The sequence below is a fragment of the Macaca fascicularis genome, chromosome 17 (genome assembly GCF_037993035.2).
Source record: "Macaca fascicularis isolate 582-1 chromosome 17, T2T-MFA8v1.1".
NCBI classification, from domain to species: Eukaryota; Metazoa; Chordata; class Mammalia; order Primates; family Cercopithecidae; genus Macaca; species Macaca fascicularis.
This window is the reverse complement of record NC_088391.1, coordinates 7284018-7305695: the sequence shown is the minus strand read 5'-3', so window position 1 is coordinate 7305695 and position 21678 is coordinate 7284018. Positions and strand designations below refer to the sequence as shown.

At 46.7% G+C, this 21678-nt stretch overlaps 1 protein-coding gene across 5 annotated transcripts in view; it reads right to left on the bottom strand.

The window, feature by feature from the left end:
• Positions 1 to 19033, bottom strand: part of RASL11A (RAS like family 11 member A) — a 92909-nt gene extending 73876 nt beyond the window's left edge. For 2 of the 5 annotated variants that reach the window (XM_074021763.1, XM_074021762.1), the window contains exons 1-4: positions 17337 to 17574; positions 16862 to 16918; positions 16684 to 16763; positions 10751 to 10879 (exon numbers count right to left, since the gene is read on the bottom strand). In XM_074021763.1, coding sequence (XP_073877864.1) covers positions 10778 to 10879; positions 16684 to 16763; positions 16862 to 16918; positions 17337 to 17460 — 363 coding nt within the window. In that variant the 5' untranslated portion in view covers positions 17461 to 17574 and the 3' untranslated portion in view covers positions 10751 to 10777. Of the gene's footprint in view, positions 1 to 10750; positions 10880 to 14656; positions 15384 to 16683; positions 16764 to 16861; positions 16919 to 17336; positions 17575 to 18957 lie in introns of those variants that run through there. The other 3 variants (XM_045376996.3, XM_015439096.4, XM_074021761.1) reach the window with 3 other exon arrangements.
• Positions 19034 to 21678: the final 2645 nt, after the last annotated feature.

The following is a 21678-nucleotide window of genomic DNA, read 5'->3' as shown; positions in this document are numbered from 1 at the left end:
TGAGTGATTTTGTTTCATGCCACTCACAGGATGAAGACGATTGCTCATGCTGATACTGCCTTGCCAGCTTCAATGGGTGGGAACCAAGGGAAATGTATGCTGTCCCCCATTGTGGCCTCTAACATGGGAATTAGTGCCTATGGAAAAACTCCCTAAAATAGAATCACAAAGGAATAATATTGGCTGCCTAAAGTATGCTAGGGTGAGGGGCAATGAAGAGGGGACTGTGGCTGCCCAATTATCCCCTGAGAGGACTGAACAGGTTTCCAGGGCAGCTGGATTTTTTTTTTTTTTTTTTTTTGAGACAGGGTCTTGCTCTGTCACCCAGGCTGAAGTGCAGTGGCACCATCACTGCTCACTGCAGCCTCAACCTCCTCTGCTCAAGCAATCCTCCCACCTCAGCCTCCTAAGTAACTGGGACCACAAGTGTACACCACCACACCGGGCCAATGTTTTTCTTTTTCTTTCTTTTTTTTTTGTAGAGATGGAGTCTCACTACGTTGCCTAGGCTGTCTTGAACCCCTGGGCTCAGGCAATCTTCCTGCCTTGGCCTTCCAAAGTGCTGCGACTGTAGGTGTGAGCCACTGTGCCTGGCCACGGGCAGCTGGAATTTTGAAGGAAGAGGGGGCTTCTTGTTTAATCCTGTCGGTCAGGCACCTCCTTCTTGCTTGTTTGCGGGATTTGGCGTTTTCAAGGCACTCAAGAAACAGTAAAGGGAAATTTGTACAACGCTGTGTCCCTTCTGTAGTATGAAGAAAAACAAAAGGAGTGGTTTGTGCCAAGAAAATGAGTGAGGTGCTACCTCAGAACGACCAAGGATACTGTTCGTGTAGGTTGTTTTGAGAATTCAAAATGATACTTGAAGTATATTATTTTCTAAAAATGCCTTTGCCAATAAATGTTGGGCTTTGAGGAAAGGAATCTAAAAATATTAGAGCTAGATTAAAAGTGACTCAAAAGACATGACAATTGAATATAGTATGTGACTGGATCTTTCACTAGAGGGGAAAAAAGTACTATAAAAAGCATTTCAGATACTAGACCCTTATCAAAACCACAATGAGACACCACTTCACACCCACCAGGATTGCTACAACCAAAGACAGATAATATCAAGTGTTGACAAGGATGTAGAGAAACTGGAGCCCTCATACATTGCTGGTGGGAACATAAAATAGTGCAGCAGCAGACAGTCGCGGTGGCTCACACCTGTAATCCCAGCACTGTGGGAGGCCGAGGTGGGCGGATCACAAGGTCAGGAGATTGAGACCATCCTGGCTAACACGGTGAAACCCCATCTCTATTTAAAATACAAAAAATTAGCCGGGCGAGGTGGCCAGTGCCTGTGGTCCCAGCTACTCGGGAGGCTGAGGCAGGAGAATGGCGCAAACCCGGGAAGCAGAGCTTGCAGTGAGCCGAGATTGCACCACTGCACTCCAGCCTGGTCAACAAAGCTAGACTCCATCTCAAAAAAATAATAATAATAAAATAAAATAATGAAATACAATAAAATAGTGCAGCAGTTTTTGAAAACAGTCCAGCATTCAAGTCTATTATAAAATAGAGTTATGATATAACCCAGCAATTACACTCCTAGGTATGAACACATATGTCCAGACAAAAACTTGTACATATTTGTTTGCATTATTCATAATAGTCAACAAGTAGAAACAACCCAAATGTACATGACCTGACAAATGGATAAATAAACTGTGGTACATCCAGACAATGGAATATTACTCAGCAATAAAAAGAAATGAGCTACTAAGCCATGAAAAGACACAGAGGAACCTTAAATGCATATTGCCAAATGAAAGATGCCAATCTGAGAAGGCTACATACTGTATGACTCCAACTATATGACATTCCAGAAAAGACAAAACTGTAACTGCATCAGATCCACCTGGGTCAATTTTTCTTTTTTTTTTTGATGGAATTTTGCTCTTTGTTGCCCAGGCTGGAGTGCAGTGGCACAATCTTGGCTCACTGCAACCTCCACCTCCCGGGTTCAAGCGATTCTCCTGCCTCAGCCTCCCAAGTAGCTGGGATTACAGGCGCCTATCACCACTCCCAGTTAATTTTTTTGTATTTTTAGTAGAGACAGGGTTTCACTGTGTTGGCCAGGCTGGTCTTGAACTCCTGACCTCAGGCGATCCACCCGCCTTGTCCTCCCAAAGTGCTGGGATTACAGGCATGAGCCACTGTGCCCGGCCCCACCTGGGTCAACTTTTTAAAAATTTATTTGTTTATTTATTTAATTTATTTTTTTTTGAGATGGAGTTTCACGCTTGTTGCCCAGGCTGGAGTGCAATGGCACAATCTCAGCTCACTGCAACCTCCGCCTCCCAGGTTTAAGCGATTCTCCTGCCTCGGCCTTCCAGGTAGCTGGGACTACAGGCATGTGCTACCACGCCCGGCTATTTTGTATTTTTAGTAGAGACGGGGTTTCACTATGTTGGCCAGGCTGGTCTCAAACCCCTGACCTCAGGTGATCCGCCTGCCTCGGCCTCTCAAAGTGCTGGGGTTACAGGCATGAGCCACCACACCCAGCCTCAATAAGTAATAAAGTTGTGAGTTGTTTTTCAGTTGCCATCGACCCTCGTGTAACCTGAGCATGCCCAGATGAACCAAGTGTGCAACCACAGGGGGAACCTAAGTGCTTGGACCAAGGAGAGGGGACCAAATTAAGAAGCAGACACCACCTGGCAGAATCCAGGATCCAATCAGATCAAGCTCTGGCATTACCCCATGGCAGGACCCAATTATATCACGCCTCCTGGCATCACCTCATTGCGAGATCCAATCAGATCACACCTCATTATCCTATGATTATAAAATTGACCCAGCCCTGTAGGGAGACAATGATTTGGGAACTATTCCTGGTATTCTCCTTACTTGTTACAAGAAATAAAATTCTCTCGCTAAATCCTCCTTGGTTATGGTCATTGGGTTGATATCTGCCAAGTACTAAGCTGCCAAACTCACCCACTGTGGGTAACAAAACTAGAGACAGTAAGAAGACCAGTGGTTTCCAAGGGTATGAGAGGAGGAAGGGGTGACTACGTAGAGCACACGGGATTTTTAGGGCAGTGAAATCATTCTGTATGATACTGTAATTGTGGATTCGGGTCCTTACACATTTGTCAAAACAAAAGACTGAACGCTAAGGTCGACTGTGGACTTTGGTTAACAGTGATGTCTCAGCGTAGGTTCACCAATTGCAACAAATGTACCATCCCGCACAAGTCTTGCTGGATGTTGATAGTGGGGGAGTGTATGTATGTGTGGGGGCAGAGGATGTATGGGAACTGTCTGTACTTGCTACTCAATTTTACTGTGAACCTGAAACTGTTCTTAAAAATAGAGTTTAGTAAGCCAGGTGAGGTGGCATGTGCCTAAGTCCTACCTACTCAGGAAGCTGAGGCGAGAGGATCATTTGAGCCCAGGAATGTGAGGGCAGCCTGTGCAACATAGCAAGCTTCTCCTCTCTACGTAAATAAAATAAATACAGCTAAAAAAAAAAAGTGGAAGGAGGCCTCAGGCCAAGGACACAAGCAGCCTCTAGAAGCTGGAGATGACAAGGAAACATTCTCCCCTAGACCACTAGAAGGAACACAGCCCTAGGGATATCTTTTCTTTTCTTTTTTTTTTTTTTTCTCGAGACAGGGTCTCTCTCTGCCACCCAGGCTGGAGTGCAGTAGCGCCATCACGGCTCACTGTAGCCTCAACCTCCTGGGCTCAAGCAATCCTCTCGCCTCAGCCCTCCCAAGTAGCTGGGACCACAGGCACACACCACGACACCCAGCTAATTTTTGTATTTTTTGTAAAGACAGGGTTTTGCCATGTTGCCCAGGCTGGTCTTGAACTCCTGAGCTCAAGTGATCCACCTGCCTCAGCCTCCCAAATTGCTGGGATTACAGGTGTAAGCCACTGCACCTGGCCGACATCTTGCTTTGAGCCCAGTGAGACCCATTTTGGACTTGTGACCTCCAGATGTGTGAGACAATACATCTGTGTTATTCAAAGCCACCATGTCTGTGGTAATTTGTTACAGCAGCCATAGAAAACAAACACAATAGCATTGTTTCACTAAGTGCACCATGGTTATATAAGATAATAACAACAGAAGCTCAGTGAAGACCACACAAGAACTCTCTGTGCTATCTTGGGAACGCTTTTGTAAATCCAAACTTATTTCAAAATTAAAGTGTTTTTTAAAGAGGCTAAGATTTGCCAGAAATAAAGCAGGTAAGGCTGTTACTGAACTGAACTGGCCCCATTGGCCCACACTTTGGAAAGCCAAACACTGAACCAAGTTTCTATAGAGAGAGTAGTTTATTGCAAAGCTGCCAAACAAGAAGACAGGAGTCAGCCTCAAATCTGTCTCCCCAGTCTGGGAGTTGGGGCAGGTTTGATAGTCAGAGGGTAATGAGGAATGATCTGAATGGGTCCTGGGTCCTGCTGTCTGGTTTCTGCTTTTTTTTTTTGTTTTGTTTTTAGAGTAAGAGTCTTACTCTGTCACCCACGCTGGAATGCAGTGGCACAATCTCAGCTCATTGCAGTCTCTGCCTTCTGAGTTCAAGTGATTCTCCTGCCTCAGCCTCCCAAGTAGCTGGGATTACAGGCACGTGCCACCACACCCAGATAATTTTTGTATTTTTAGTAGAGACAAGGTTTCACTATGTTGGCTGAACTGGTCTCGAACTCCTGACCTCAGGTGATCCGCCTGCCTCGGCCTCTGAAAGTGTTGGGATTACAGGCATAAGCCACCATACTCAGCCAGGTTTCTGCTTCTTAATTCATTCCCTGTTCCTTGGTCTGAGCAATTAGGTCCCGCCTGTGGTTGCCCACTTGGTTTATCTGGGCATGCTCAGGTTACATGACCTTCAACCTGGAAAAACAACTCACAACTTTGTTACACAAATGTGGAGTCAGATGAGTCGGATGCAGTTACAAGACTCATGGTCTGGGTCCCAGGCAGCAGGCAATGGAGACTTCCCCCCGCCAATTCTATCCCACCTCCTTACGACAAGCAGCGCCGACACAGAAACCAGAAAGAAAACCAAGAATTTCCTGAAGGGACTGCCCAAGCGGAACCTAGCCAACGGATGATGCACCGGTTTTAAAGAAGGGGCCGCTCCTCTGCAGCAGGGACTGCTTGCCCCTTGCAAGAGAGAAACGGAGTCATTATTCAAAGATTAGAGTTTGAGCAGTAGCGAAGTGGAAAATGCGCTAAACATCTGGCACAAGCTCAACAGGTACTGGTTATGGACAATGACGATGCCCTGCCAGCCCTATGTGGTGTCATTTAGTAACCATAGCAATGGTTTCTAGACATATGTATATATAATATAACATATACACATATATTATATATACACATATATACACATATATTTTTTATATATATATGTGTATATATATATTTTTTGAGACGGAGTCTCGCTCTGCCGCCCAGGCTGGAGTGCAGTGGCCGGATCTCGGCTCACTGCAAGCTCCGCCTCCCGGGTTCACGCCATTCTCCTGCCTCAGCCTCCCGAGTAGCTGGGACTACAGGCGCCCGCCACCTCGCCCGGCTAGGTTTTTTTTTTTGTATTTTTTAGTAGAGACGGGGTTTCACCGTGTTAGCCAGGATGGTCTTGATCTCCTGACATCGTGATCCGCCCGTCTCGGCCTCCCAAAGTGCTGGGATTACAGGCTTGAGCCACCGCGCCCGGCCATATTATATATTATATACACGTATGTTATATATACATATATATACATATGTACACATATGTATATTATATATACATATATACACATATATTTTATATATATATAATTTGTGTGTGTGTGTTGTGTACGTATTCCTTGGATAGAGAAAAGTAGAGTCTTAACAAACTAGATTTTCTATTTTTAAAGTTACCTTATTGCCGGGGACAGTGACTCATGCCTGTAACCCCAGCACTTTGGGAGGCCAAGGTGGGCAGTTGGCTTGAGTCCAGGGGTTTGATACCAGCTTGGGCAACATGGCAAAACCTGTCTCTACAAAAAATACTAAAATTAACCAGGCATGGTGGTGGGTGCCTGTAGTCCCAGCTACTCGGGAGGCTGAGGTGGGAGGATCACTTGAGTCCAGGAGGTTGAGGCTGCAGTGAGCCATGATTGTGCCACTGCACTCCAGCCTGGACAATGGAGTGAGACCTGTCTCAAAACAACAACAAAAAGTCGTATTATAATTATTAAGAAATTAAGCAATTTTACCAAGATTTATTAATCTTGGTAAATCTTACTAATCTGGCTTGGTACCAATGTTACCAAGCAACATTACCAAGATAAAAAAGCATTAACATTAAATTCTAAGCTATTTGCATCACCCAGCCTGCCCTTCAGCATAAGGAATATTACACACTCCATGATTACTTCCACCCCAGGGCCTTCAAAAGGACTCACTCGGCATCGTGCCCCTCCCACCTCCCAAATCTATTCCTTTCGCCCTGACTTATCTTCTGAGCTGAGGGCATCTTCGAATCTCAATTCAACTTCCTCCTCCACCCAGTCCCTCTGCTGGGGTACCTTCCACCGGAACAGAATGTTTCTTTTCACCCAGTTCTGCACTCAAAAGTTTGGGTCACCTTCAAGACCTCTGTCTCCTTCGCTCCAACCTCTAGGTTGCAGACATCTCTCTGCTGCGGACTCTCCTTTTAAACCATCACTCCTGCATCTGCCGCATCCCGTCTGTTCTCTCTGCCACCGCCATGGTCCAGGGACTTATTTTATTTTATTATTTATTTTATTTATTTACTTATTTATTTTTGAGATGGAGTCTCACTCTATTGCCCAGGCTGGAGTGCGGTGGCGCGACCTCAGCTCACTGCAACCTCTCCACCTCCCGGGTTCCAGTGATTCTCCTGCCTCAGCCTCCCTAGTAGCTGGGACTACAGGCGCCCACCACCACGCCCGGCTAATTTTTTGTATATTTAGTAGAGATGGAGTTTCACTGTGTTAGCCAGGATGGTCTCAATCTCCTGACTTCATGATCCGCCCGCCTCGGCCTCCCAAGGTGCTGGGATTACAGGTGTGAGCCCCTGCACCTGGCCTGGCCTTTCTTTTCAAACTCTGAACTTGCTACCTCTCTCTTGCCTCTCCCAGCACATGGACAGGTGCACGTGCACACACAGCATGCAATTCCTGGAGACAGTGCCGGACAAAATCAATGGCGGGGGCGGGAGTGGGAGGGGGGAATGCTTTGAGCTCTCAAAGGTGCATTGCCAATTTCTGCTCTGGCGTAGTAACCATTCACTCTCACAGCCCTGGGACACTGGGATGACATTCAGTCACCTCCTCCTCTTCACAAGATGCTAACCTGCTACCTCCTAGACAAGAGAAAGCTCATGAATCACCAAGGGCTGCCTTAGAGGCTGCCTCTCAGGGGCACTGGTCAGAGAAGAGAGACTGTGGCCAGCGAGAGGGTGTCCCTGGGGCCCGTTGATGTAGATAATGCCCACTACCCCCATCTCCAGCCCGCTATGCCCACCCCAGAATGGCTTTCAAAGGGGTGACTCAAGGTCACCTGGCCATGGAGAAGGACTCAGCTCTGCCAAGTGGTACTGAGGCAGCCTGGACGCAGCTTTGCTGAATCAACTCACCCAGCACCCAGCCTCATGGCAAGACACCCAGCAATTCCTGCCTTCTTCCCAACAAGGCTCTTGCTGTCCAAGTCTGACTGCCCCTTGGATAAACGAGAAGCTTGGAACAAGTCCAGACTGGGGTCTCTCTCACAAGCTTCAAAGCCAGACATCAGGTAACAATGCCAACCAGGAAGTTTGCTGAAATGCAGGATCCCCACCGACCACAGCTCAAAACCATAGCAACAGAACCCCTGGGGCTGGACCCTGAAGCTGTATTTTTTACAAGTTCCCCCCAAATATGTCAGCAGGCACAAAGAACTGGGCAGAGGAAACAGCCTGAGCTGCACGGAATTATCTTCCCTTCCTGAAGCCAGATATCCTGGTTTCTTGGCTCATATGACTTTCGGCCATTCATTGCTTGACTTCTCTGGGCCTCAGTTTCCTAATCTGAAATATGGGAGATACTTTTTTGGGGCACATGTAAAAAAACGAAATATACTAAAATGGGAAAGTTCGCTTGTCCTCCTCACAGGGCACGCGATGGGGGAGTGGCTCCCTTCTTCAGTGCCCCGCTGCTCACACCTCTAGGGGAGCATACAGACAGGCAGGCTGTGGGGCTCCCACCCCACGGCAGTGTCTAGGTGTGAATGTTTACAGCTAAAGCCCCAACGGGCGTGTGTTACAGGGTGCTCTTTCAGTTTGCCATCTATAGGCCGCTTGTGTTAGCTCAATTAGACCCCTGCCTTATTGCAAGGACAGAGGGCTTTCTGTATCCCGGGGTTACCTGCCTTGCTGTACTGGAAGAATCGGATCACACGTGGGCTTGGAGAATGAGTGCAAGGTTTTACTGAGTGGACGTAGCTCCCAGCAAATGGAGGAGCCAGAAGGGAGGTGGGTTTCCACTGGAGTCAAGCTGGCCCCGGCTCTCCTCCAACTACCCCAGCCAAACTCACTGTTGTTCTGCTGGCCTGCTGGCGAGCGGGTGCCTGTGGATGTGTTGCTCTGGACTTCCAGCCACCTGTGTGTTTCTTGACTGATGTGCTCCTCTCTCTGTTCAGCTACATGTGTGTCTGCTTGCTGCGGTGTCAGTTTTTATAGGCACAGAATGGGGGCACGGCAGGCCAGGGTGGTCTTGGGAAATGTAACTTTTGACAGAAAAGCAAAAAAGCCTGTTCTCACCCAGGTCCGTGGGGGTGGAGCCCTAGCCAGGGACCATGCCCTCCTCTACCCAGCATTTCCCTTCCCCTCTTCCGTATCATTTAAAGGGACCACACTCTTCCCTTCCCAGCATTCCTGTATCATTGGGAATGATAATAGTTCTATCTCAATGGATTATTTAGAAAATTAACCCAGCATACATAAAAGATCAGTAATTGTTAGGTGTTATTATTGAAGAAACAACTATTCCCTTGCAAACCTTCTTTTTCCCAGAAGCGAAATGGGAAAAGTCATGTACTTCAAAGCAACTACTGTATCTTTTAGAGTATCCAAGCAAGCCCAAGAAACACTCATTTGCAAAAGCAGCTTCATAATGTACCAAGATATTTTACTTTTATTTATTTATTTTTAAAGCTGGGGTCTTACTCTGTTGCCCAGGCTGACCTTGAACTCCTGTGTACAAGTGATCCTCCCACCTTATTCTCCCAAGTAGCCAGCACTACAGCCTAAAATATTTAAAAATAAATAAATAAACAATTACAACTTACTGAGCACCATATATGTGTCAGATTCCACAAACAATTCTGTCTGATGGGTACTATTATTTCCATTTTAAGATAAGGACGCTTATATCACCAATGGCGAAGTTGGGATTTGAACCCAGACCTCATTTGGGAACACGTGCTATTCTGTCTCCACAAGGCTGGTTCTATTAATTGGCAGGAGCTTCGGAAGCATCCTTGTTTTCCCAGTTATAAATCCACATTAGTATTGCTAGGCAAAATTGGGTTATAGAAGTAAGCCCTGCAGTTAACAGTGTTTTTCCAATATGAGCAAAGAATGCCAATAAGAAATGGCAGTAAATATTTTACAATTTTAACTCATTAATCTTGAACTGAACACATGCCTCCAAGGAAATGATGCTTTACAATTTGTAAAGTAAGAAACATCCTTTCTTAGTAACGATACTTTCACACTCTTTGTGGTATTTGCTTCCATCCCCCCTCGGCTCTGTGATCTGCATCCCCCACTGATTTTGTCAACACCCTCAGGTAGGGTCAGAGTTTAAATTCACATCTCCCGGAAAACAAGTGACCCCTTCGGAGGTGTGACCCAGAACTCCCACTGAACTCAGTTCCTGGGAAAGGAAGGCTGTCTTGATCACAACAACATGTAGCACAGGGCTTTTTGCACAAAGCGAATTCTCAATAGATGTGATTTAAAATAATGCAAATCACTGTTGTCATGGTTTTTCTAAAGATATAAGCAAAATTGAAAGCATCTATTTTGTTCAAGTAGCCTTTCTCTGGAGAATGTTCTCTGAGTTAAAGAAGGGGAAAGGAGGCCAGGTGCGGTGGCTCACGCCTGTAATCCCAGCACTTTAGGAGACTGAGGCGGGTGGATCCTTTGAGCTCAGGAGTTTGGGACCAGCCTGGGCAACATGGTTGGTAAAACCCTGTCTCAACCAGAAATACAAAAATTAGCTGGATGCGGTGGTGCGTGCCTGTAATCTCAGCTACTTGGGAGACTGACATGGAAGGACTGCCTGAGCCTGGGGGGCAGAGGTTGCAGTGAGCTGAGATCATGCTACTGCACTCTAGCCTGGGTGACAGAGCGAGACCCTGCCTCAAAAAAAAAAAAAAAAAAAAAAAAAAAGATAAAAAAGAGGCCGGGGAGATGGGTGGGAAAGGGGCTGTCTCTGACAGTTTGATGAAGAAAACTCAGGATATAGATATATACCCCTTGTTATGGTTAATAGTGAGTGTCAACTTGATTGGATTGAAGGATACAAAGTATTGATCCTGGGTGTGTCTGAGAGGGTGTTACCAAAGGAGATTAACATTTGAGTCAGTGGGCTGGGAAAGGCAGACCCACCCTTAATCTGGGTGGGCACAATCTAATCAGCTTCTATCGCAGTTAGAATATAAGCAGACAGAAAAATGTGAAAAGAGAGACTGGCTTAGCCTCCCAGCCTGTACCTTTCTCCTGTGCTGGATGCTTCCATTTCAGAGGTAAGGCCCTTGAACACCAGACTCCTGTTTCTTCAGTTTCAGAATTCGGACTGGCTCTCCTTGCTCCTCAGCCTGCAGATGGCCCATTGTGGGACCCTGTGATTGTTAGAATTAATACTTAATAAACTCTTTACACACATATATCTGTTCATTAGTTCTGTCCCTCTAGAGAACCCTAATACACCTCTGTACTCATGAACAATAAAAAAGTAACTTTAGGGACTCCAATATTTCTAACAGTTCAGCTTAGCCAATATTTTTGAGGATCCTGCTGTGTACTGGACACTTGAACAGGTGCTGTGGAGCTGAAGATAAATGAGGACTCACTCAAATCCTAACAGAGCTGACTTTCTACTAGAGAAGTACATAAAGAGAGGGTACACAAGGGAGATTTCTAGACATTTCATCTAAGGCAGGCGCATTTCTACTCTGTTATGCTGAAAATTGCTTTGCAATTGCAACCAAATCATCACTTACATAGATTAATTTTTTTCTAGGGCCCTAGCTCAATTAATGATGTTTGGAAAATAATCTTTTTTTTTTCCATATCACATGTTTCTTCCTAAGTGCCACCACAGTAGCTTGAAACTAATTTTAACAAAGTCTTTCAAAATATTCCACCTTTTGGAGAGAGAGTAAATGGTAATAATAGTTTATTAATCACAGAAAATGTATTTGCATTGTAAATTTGAATTGGTAACTTTGCATAATGAGAAGTTGAAATTGCAACATATACAAGGAGCAAAAAAGCAATTCGAGCCCCAATTTATAACTGAACAGTCATCTTGTCTTTTTTATTTGCTCAATTGTTTACCACTGCCTTCCAGTATTTATTTTAATCCATTTCTCTAAACAGATATTAATAAACTTTAGAACTTCCGTTGTGCCCTTCGCCTAAACACAAGCAAAACAAATTTATCTTCTTCTATTATAATTGACTTATTTTTCCATTATTTGAGTTTGCTTCTCATGAGTTGCATGTGAAGTACGGAATGTTTGCAGGATGTACAATTTAGCCATTTTGGATTGCATCCATTTCTCCAGAACAACACTGATTGCAACATTAATTAAATCATTCTGCAGAGTTTTAAAGCAGAATCAGTGACTGAGCCTTGACCAGAAGGAGAACGAATGCCAGCAGTGGAGGCCTGGGGGTTTCAGAGACAGATTTTCCCACAGAGGCAGGGATGGAGGAGGGAGGCGAAGTGGGTGGGGGAAGCTACAGTCCCACTTCTCTCATGAGGATAGAGGTAAATTCTTGCACCGGCCATAACACCTCAGAGGTAAGGCAAAACTATTAGATAAAATGCACAGATACTGTTCTCTCCACACCCACCCAAGTTTCTTTTAATGTTCTACCCAATGTTCTGTCCAGTGTTTCAGGACTTCTGCCCCTGCCTGCAAAATAATAACACCCATGGCTCTCTCAACTATGCCCTCCCCATTGGTGAGGGAAGGGGAGGTTGGCTTAGAGCTCAGCTTCCCCTGTTAGGGCTTCCTTAGCACTCAGCCAAGCCTATATCCTCAGCTCTCTTCCCTACACAACTTTCCAGTTTAACCGCTTTCCGATAACTCCATGCTCACCTCTTCCATCTCTGGAGCTACCATCCCAAGAGCCTTCCAGATACTCCCTAAGCACTATGATCCCCAGGAGACCCCACTGCTGATTAGCGGGAGGCCTGGGAAAGAGCGGCCACAGACAACGAAGTTTCTCCACGACCAGCAAAAGCCAGCTCCTGTGCTGGGCCAGTTTCAGGGACCAGAGAATAAAGCTGGCCGTGAAGCCCTGCAGGTCAATCATTTATGATACTGGGAGAGAAAGAAGACAGGAGAGGGTGCTTTCTGCTTGGCCCATCAGCCTGCCTGAGCCCACAAGGCTGTGAGTCCCTTTGAAATGGCCTTGGGACTCGTCTTTTGACCCTTCTGATCCACAGCCTGCTCCCCTGAAGAGTTCAAGATGACTTTCTGTTCTTAGCATTCACTCATTTGAAACTTGATCATAGGTGGCCTGTGGACAGCTCTTGTCTTATTCTTTAGCTTTTAGATTGTGATTTAACTTTTTCCCATGGGATGTTTGATCTCAGTTCCTTGAAGGCAGAGAAGTCCCTGGTGACAGGCTGCAATCTGGACATGTTGTAGGCATGGCAGGGACTAGGAGAATCAGTTGTTCTTGGGTCTACACCTGCAATGTTAAGATGCACGGCAGGAAGCAGAACAGATGATGGAGCTTTTGTTCTGAGAGCATGCAAACGAGGAGGATGTGAGGCATTTTTTAAAAGATGGAGTCCAAATTGATTTTTTTTTTTTTTTTTTTTTGAGACGGAGTCTCGCTTTGTCACCCAGGCTGGAGTGCAGTGGTGCGATCTCTGCTCATTGCAAGCTCCTCCTCCAGGGTTCACGCCATTCTCCTGCCTCAGCCTCCTGACCAAATTAATATTTTACTTAATTATTTGGACACTCTTTTAGACATGCATTATCTAATTTTCTTAACCCTTCACACCACTTTGTATAGGTAGACGCCGTTCAACTACAGGGAAAAGCGGTGCTGACATCACAGGTCTGGACAGAGCTGTCCTTGTGGAAGGGTAATGGTCTGTGATTGCCAGAAGCTGCATATGTCAGCTAATAATCTCTAATTATTAGCTCTCCATCACAGCTAATAATCTTTAATTACTCAGAACACCTGTCCTTGCCTTGCAGAAGTAACAGTTTGTTTCATGGTAATCTCCCAATCTCCCATCATTGACCCTTGGCACCATAAATGGTGTATTCATTCATGTATTCATTATATGTTTACTTAAAACTTACCACTCTATGGGCAAGCACTGAACTAGAAGGTTGGAATACAGGATCATAAAATGCAGCTACTGCCCTCGAGGGGGACTCCTTACAATGGAGTAACAAATAGCTACGTGACAGGCTTGGGTTATAACACAAATGTTCCAGGAATAGAGGAAGACCAGAGAAGGCCTCCCAGAGCTGAACGTAGCATGTGACTTGAGTTTTTAAAGACGAGTTAGCAAGCCATTAGATATAGAATTGGAAAAAATATTTGAGGCAGAGGGATAGTTTGTGCCAAGACAGGAAGACATGAAAGAGTCTGGAGCAGGCTGAGAAAGACAATCTGTTGGAATGCACTGACTGTTGGGGTGTGTGTGTTGGAAGGAGGGGTTGATAAGCCTGGAGAGGTGGTAAATAATCTTGATGCCATGTCTCCTGTCTATCTTAACCAGTAGATAAGGGGAAACCAGTTGAGTTTTTTATAGAAGTAAAATGATTAGGGTTAGTTTTAGTAGGGTTGTTCTGATGTGAAGAGACAAATAGAAGATGCCATTCTAGAAGCCAAGAAACATGAGTCTTGCCTGCCAGTCAAAGGGAGGGCTAGATTAAGGGACAGTGAGGCTTTAGAGAAAAACAGGAGTGAGGATGGACAGATCTGGTGCCCTATTGGAAGGGAAGGAGAATTTTGAGGTAACTTTTGGGTGGTAGGGCCCACTTACTGACATAAGGAATACTATAAAAGGGGTTTTTGTTTTGTAATATGCGTACAGTATAAACTTGTATTTGCACCAATAAATGTTACTCATGACTTGTAACGTTTTAGCATCAGCTCACACTGTACCCCTTCCCGTGAAAATCACACAGTGTCAATTTCATGACTGGTGGCAGTGTCCCATTTAAAGACATCCTGCAGTTATTCAAATCCCTCTCCTCCTCCACATACTTTCCTTTCTCCCACAACAGACTCTCTCTACACGAACTCCTCCCCACTGCGAGACACCAATCAGAGTTCAGACCGAGGGCAAGCATAGACAGTTCTGGCAGCTGCTGCAAGCACAATTTCTATAAAAAGACATTGAGAAAACAATGAGCAATGTTGCCATTTTGCCTTTAATGGAAAAGTGGCCAGTGGTTACAGTAAAAAAAAAAAAAAAAAAAAAAAAAGTTCTTTTACCAAAACAAAATTTTATCCAGCTTCTAGGCAATCACTGAATTTTCAGAAATACACATGTACTTGAAAATCAATCTTTTTATAAAAATAAACTCTGAATGTGTGATTAAAAAGGAAGAAGCCCAGTCTTTTAGCTGCACAAATGCATATTAAAAAGGAGAGGCATCTGTCTGAGATAGTTCACCCCAGTGCAGTGGGGGCTTTGACTTTGGGAGACAGAGCCTGCTTGAAGCGTCTCTTCAGGTCCTGCATGTTGGGAGAGCGGGGCCGAGGGATGATGGAGGCTCTTCTTCTTTCCCCACTGAGGCCGTGCATCTTGCTTACTTCTTTGCAGAGATGCTGAAACACATCACAGACATCTTCATAGTTTTCGCTAGTGGAAATTTCAAGGAACAGGCTGCCCAGCTCATTGGCTAGCTGAATACCGTCCTGTGTCTGCACCTGCCGGGCATGCAAAAGGTCCCCCTTGTTGCCCACAATGATGACAGGGGCTTTAGAGTCAGGGTGGACCTTCCGGATGTGCTGATAAAGGGGTCGGATGGACAGGTAGCTGTCGTAGTCTGTGATGGAATAGACCAGTAAAAAGCCCTCGGCCCACTGCACGCATTTGGACAGGGAATCGACGACCTGGGGGAGACTGTCTTGGATCTGAGAAAACATCAAAATGACATCCAGTCAAGGAAACCCTCAGTGGGAGATAAACTCAAAAACATCAAGGCAACCCTTGAAGAAACACTTGAAAAAGAAATCGCTAAACAGTTTTCAGTTTCCACCCAGCTTCTGCAGAAGCAGGCTTTTGATATGCAAAGAGCAGATTCCCAGGCAAACTCCCTGCCTGGGTTACTTTATTAGCTGTTATCCCTGCATTATTTTTAAACCCCTTGCTTGTCAGGCAGTCTTTGGTGAACCATGGCTGACTGAAGAATGACCTTAAACTAGAATGGCTCAAGTTTTAGGAAACACTAACTCATAATAAACAAAACTTTGAAAATAAGCCAAGATAAATATCTATTCCCAAACCCATAAAAATATTTTTAACATGCACTTCTTAAGAATGTTACAGAAAGAAATTCCTTTCTTAGGGTTCTTCCACAAGACCTTTCCTCTGGAGAAGGGAGTAGCAATTAGTAACTGGTTAATAAACAAGTTACATTCTAGACCCTCTGCCAAGGGGTTATCTGATTGCAATTACTGACTTGAGGGAACAGCCATTAACAGCAGCACTTCAGCAGTGCTTGGCCGGGCGCTGTGGCTCATGCCTATAACCCCACCACTTTGGGAAGCCGAGGTGGGCGGATCACTTGACGTCAGGAGTTCGAGACCAGCCTGGCCAGCATAGTGAAACCACATCTCTACTAAAAAAATATAAATAAATACATAAGTAAATAAATAGTTGGAGTTGTGGCGGATGCCTGTACTCCCAGCGACTCGGGAGGCTGAAGCAGGAGAATCGCTGGAACCTACCAGGTGGAAGTTGCAGTGAGCTGAGATCCAGCCACTGCACTCCAGCCTGGGGAACAGAGTGAAACTCCGTCTCAAAAAAAGCAGAGCTTACCAGGGGAGAAGACTCTCTCCCACTAGAATCCTACCTGTTTTTTTGTTTTGTTTTGTTTTAAATGTCTTTCTCTTTGTTAAAGTTTCCACGGCTACCTCTGGAAGAAATGGTGTGACCTGCCTAAGTAGTGATGGCCCACCAGGGTTGCAAAGTGAAGTTAAGTCAGGTGCTTAAGAAGAGGAGGCTGCTTCTAACCATGCCTCCCCCTTAGAGAGTTTCTAACACCCCAACTACTGGCCCCCCCTGTGGAGAGCCCATTCCTACCTGTAAATGCACAGGTTGGTTTAGATGCCTTGTTCAGACCCCTGCGCCCAGCGTGGGCGCCCTACGTGCTGTGCCCACCAGGGTGGTCTGACGGGTGTGAGTGAGCTGTTTGCCCCTGGCGGTTCTTACCTGGACGCCCCCGGGAGTATCCTGGATCTGCAGGGAGAGCTGGTCCCCCTCAACGTAGACCAGACGTGAATACAGCTTGCCTGGAGAATGAAGGAGAGTTTGCTTTTCAATTCTCAAACGCCCATCCGGAAAAAGAAACACGCAAGCATAAAAGCAGGGAGCGTGAAAGTATTCTCACCTGTATTCGGTTCATAGTCGCCAATGAATCTCTTGGTCAGGAAGCGGACGATCATTGCTGAAAAGGAAATGAGCAAATCAACCGAAGGAGTCGGACAAGCGGGTCAAACCCAGGAACCCCCGACGGCCTGGGGGGAGTGAGGGGCGCAGAACCGTGGGCACTGCTTGCTTCCAGAGGCTCCGCAAAACTGAGGTGCCGCGGGCTCGGCCGCGAGTACGACTGGCGGGACACCTCTCCCGCACCTCATCCCCGAACAGGCGCCAACTCCGCCGAGAGCCCAGGAGTAGATGCCCCAGGGAACGCCGGGGAAGCAGGCCGGGACTGACCCGGACCCCCGAGCGCGAAAGCAGCCGGGTTCTACCTGCCCCCCGGCCCTCTGCTTCGGCCGAAGCTCCCTTTCTCCGTCCGCAGCGCCCCCAGTGGTCGCGGCCGGAGCCGGGGAGCGAAGCCGCCCCGGGGTCCCCGCCGCACTCACCACTCTTGCCCACGCGGCCGGCGCCCAGCACCGCCAGTTTGATGTCCTTGGGCAGGAGGTAGTCCGAGGAGGACTCGGGGATGGGTGAGAGCAGAAAGTGCCCCGACATGCTGAGCGGCCGCATGGAGCGCGTCCCGCGGTCCGGCGCGCAAGCCGAGCGGACTGGGCCTCGCCGCACCCGGAGCCGGCTCGCCAGCTGGGAGAGCGGGACTAGGAGTCCGGGACCGCGGCGGCTGCCAGCACAGCTGTCAAGACCCGCGGCTTTTAAAGGGCTTGGTGCGCCCGGGAGCGCGGCGGCCGCCCCAGCTCCTCCTCGTCTCCGCCCCTTCCCGGAGCTGACGGGAGGGGCGGGAGCAGAGGCCGCGGAGCTGACTATCGCCGAGGCTGTGCGGTTCGCCGGGCTGCTCGCTGCTTGCGGCTCCAGGCGCTCTGCTGCAGGACTGCGGCTCCGGGGCCCAGACCCTGAAGATACGGCCACCATCCAGAGCGCGCGGGCGGCCTCTAGTCAGGCACTCTGCGAGTCTCCTCACCCCGCAGCAGCCAGCCGGAGTCACTAGACCTGTGGGTGAACTTGAGATGAGTTACGAGTTGGCGAGAGAAGAAAGAAGAAAAAGTGCGATCAGCTGGATGTTTCTGCAACAATGGGAGACCCCGATTCCTGTAAAACGTTGCCCTTTTTGTTTTTAAAACGTGCTAAGGCGGTGGGCGCGGTGGCTCACGCCTATAATCCCAGCACTTTGAGAGGCCGAGGTGGGCAAGATCACCTGAGGTCAGGAGTTCAAGACCAGCCTGGCCAACATGGCGAAACGCTGTCTCTACTAAAAATACAAAAATTAGCGGGGCGTGGTGGTTGGCGCCTGTAGTCCCAACTACTCGGGAGGCTGAGGCAGGAGAATCTCTTGAACCCGGGAGGCGGAGGTTGCAGTGAGCCGAGATGGCACCACTGCACTCCAGCCTGGACCGCAAGAGCGAAACTCCGTCTCAAAAAAAAGAAGAAAAGAAAAGATGCTAACGGATGACGTTAATATGGGAAAAGGGAGGGCGGGGGCAAGAGCTCTGAATTAGTATCAGTGGAGGCAACTGCAGTTACTGTGACCTTGCTAGGGATAGATGAAGTCCCCTTAGGGGCAGTGATGGTTAGCAGCTCAGTATCCATTACCAGCCCCTCTTCTGCAGGCAGGGATTGCACTGGCTCATTCCTGAACACTCATGAGCACTCCACCGGCTGGCGGCCCTGGCTCTCCACTAACTATCCATCATTAATACTATCCTATGTGCTTGAGTCATGCATTTGCTTCATTATCCAAGTATTTACTTCTAGGTGTATGGTGGGGTCTAGGGTGGGGTGGGGGGCAGTGTGAGGAACAGGACACAAAAGAGAGCTATGGACTGGTTCTTGGATTTCCGGAGCCCACCAGAAACAGCACGGCAGAAGCCTGAGGACTTTAACCTTGAACAGTTAGAAGACTTTCTGGCTTCTGGCCTCCTGTGTTCCAGTCTCACCTAATTGCCTATTAGACAGCCCCACCCTTATTCATACCTTTCTCTACCCTGGTTGTACCAGTTTTTGCTGCATGACAAACCACACCAAACTAGATGGTTTAGAACAACAATCACTTACAGTTGTTGAGCCCTTTGGTGCATCTGCAGGGAGCTTCCAGGTTCTGGAGGTGGGGGCTGGCTGCCCTTGGATAGCCTTACTCATGTCTGGCAGCTGTTGGCATCATGAGGGAGGGTAGTGACTGAGTTACGTGTCTCTTGTCAGCAGGTTGGCCAGGGCCTACCCTCATGGTAGCTGAGCAGAGTTCCGAGAGAGTGGGTGGAAATGGACAAGGCCTCTTGAGACCCAGGCCTTGAGGTTGAACCCATCCCTTCCTGCTGCATTCTGTTGGTCAAAGAAAGTCATGGGGCCAGCCCAAATTCAAGGAATAGGGAAATGCACTCCACCCCTTTGTGGAAACAGCAGAAGAGTCACATGTGAAAAGGGCAAGGAAGCAGAGAGTGGTGGAGAATGGGGCCCATTTTTGTAATTGACCATGCTAATGAATGTGTCTCCATCCACCTAGTGGCCCAAGCCTGGGAGACATCCTTGAGTCTACCCACTCTCTCACTTCCACATTGATTAATCACCAAGTTCCATCATTTCTCCTCCTATATTTCTTCGTGTCTCCCTCTCTGTATCCCTACTGTTCTCATTTCTCATCTGCAGAATTCTGAATAATCCTGAAGTAAACTAGACTAGATGGTTTCTTCAGTTTACATGTTCCTCCCTTGGAGAAGCCGTCTCTGATCACTGCCACTGTCCCCACCCCTATCTTGCAGTTACTTGCTCTCAGGGCACTGATCTCAACTATCATTACTTTCTGGTAGAATGTTTGTTTCATGTCTGTCTCCAGGAGGACAGGGACTCTAGCTTGTGACTCGAGTACCCAGCACATAGTGGCACCTGGGACTGGCAAGGTCCTTATTAAATGTTTGTTCACTGGCTGACTTTCCAAATGAATGAATGAATGAATGAATGAATGGTGTCTTCAGTGTATGAACTGGAAAATATAGAAGTCATGTTTCTGACCATTTTCCCATTGCCTTGGTTTTGAGAGCAACTTGCTCTCAGGAGGACGTGTGCTGGGAGATGTCCTGAGATAAACTGCCATATTTAAGTTGTACTGACTTTTGGCTGTTCATAAGGCAATTTTCTCTGTTAAACTGCAGTGTAACTGGAAAGACCTGAAGCAGGGCACCTTCCTCCCTGATGGGGGAAAAGGCACCATAAAGACAATGGTAGCTGTATATCTGTATCCATGCCTACGCATTTCTATTATCTTTTTAAAACCACTTCACCATGCCTGTTACATTGGTTGCAACTGGATATATATATATATAGGGAACAACTGGAAACTTAAGTTCCAGGGTCACGTGCAGCTCTGTGATGGGGGTCTGGGCTGTTGTCTCTCAGATTCCCTTCACTTCTCCTTCATAGATGCAGGGTGGCTCCCGCAGCATCCTCACCCAAACAGGAAGGGAAGGAAGTATTCTGTTAGTTGTTCTCTTTAATTATGAAATAAAGCAGTTCTCACAAGAACTCAGCAGACTTTCTCTTACATCTCACTGGCCAGAACAAACTGGGAAAGATATTACTCAAGTATCTAGCAAAGACTGGGATGGCCATGACTGGTTTAGACAATCATGATTCCTCCCTCTAGCTGGACATACCACCACCCCCATTCAAAATGAAGAACTCACAGAGAGAATGATTGCCAAGGAGATCGGCCATAAACCCTATTCCCCTTCCTGGAGTGAAAATCCAGCACTTTCAAGGGAAGAGTCCTTTCTTGGTGGAATGTTGCATCTCTCTGTCTCTCTTCACCTCCTTCTCTGTTTTACATTCCCAGTCTGGAATAAGACCATCGTAGCTTAAGGTCTGCCAATAAGGAAGATTCCTAAGACTGTTCTCTGCCCAGTGATAATTATGTTCCACTTTGCAATTACATTGCACCTTTGCTCAGAAGAGTTCAACATGTGATTTCATTCTCCTTGGAAGAGCTCTTTGCATTTATAACTGTATAAAATAATCCATGACCTTCTAGTGAAGACAATAAATGACTGAACTGTAGAATTATAAATAGCCTTGTCTAAACTGTTGCTGCTTGTGTTCTGCCATTTCATTTTAAATTTGTGTCCAGCGTTATGTAAAACTGTGGTGCAACCAATATAACAGGCATGCTGAAGTGGTTTTAAAAAGATAATAGAAATGCGTAGGCATGGATACAGATATACAAATCTGTGGGTGTTCAGAATGAGTATAAAGGCCGGAGTTTGGTAATATGCAAATAATAGCAGTCTTGGGAAGTTATTAACTCTTTCCCAGTCAAATAAAAGCTTGAATTCTAGTCACCAGGCAAAACTTTGCCAAGGGTCCCCATCTTGTTCACAAACAACTCCCCCACCCCAGCCATAACCCAACATCAACTCCCTTTCCTGTATATCCTAAGTCCTCGACTACTGAGTTTACTGGAGCCTCAGAGCCCCTGCCTTTGAGGTGCTCTCCCTAAACAGGAATCACGGCTCTGTCCTCTACCAGTTCCCTACTTTACTTCAACTCAGCTGGCAAAATTACTGAAAATTGACTCTGTGAGGCTCTGTGATAAGTGCTGGCACAGAACACAAAGAGCAGTGAACATTTACTAAGACAGCGAAGTATAACACACTCCTGCCTGCCTTCACAGACATCCCTGTAGTGAAGAATTTACCAAATTCACTATTATTTATAACTGCTGAGTTTACCAAGAAAATTCTAAAATATTATCTTAATTTTTAATTAATCCTGTGAAACAGGTGAATA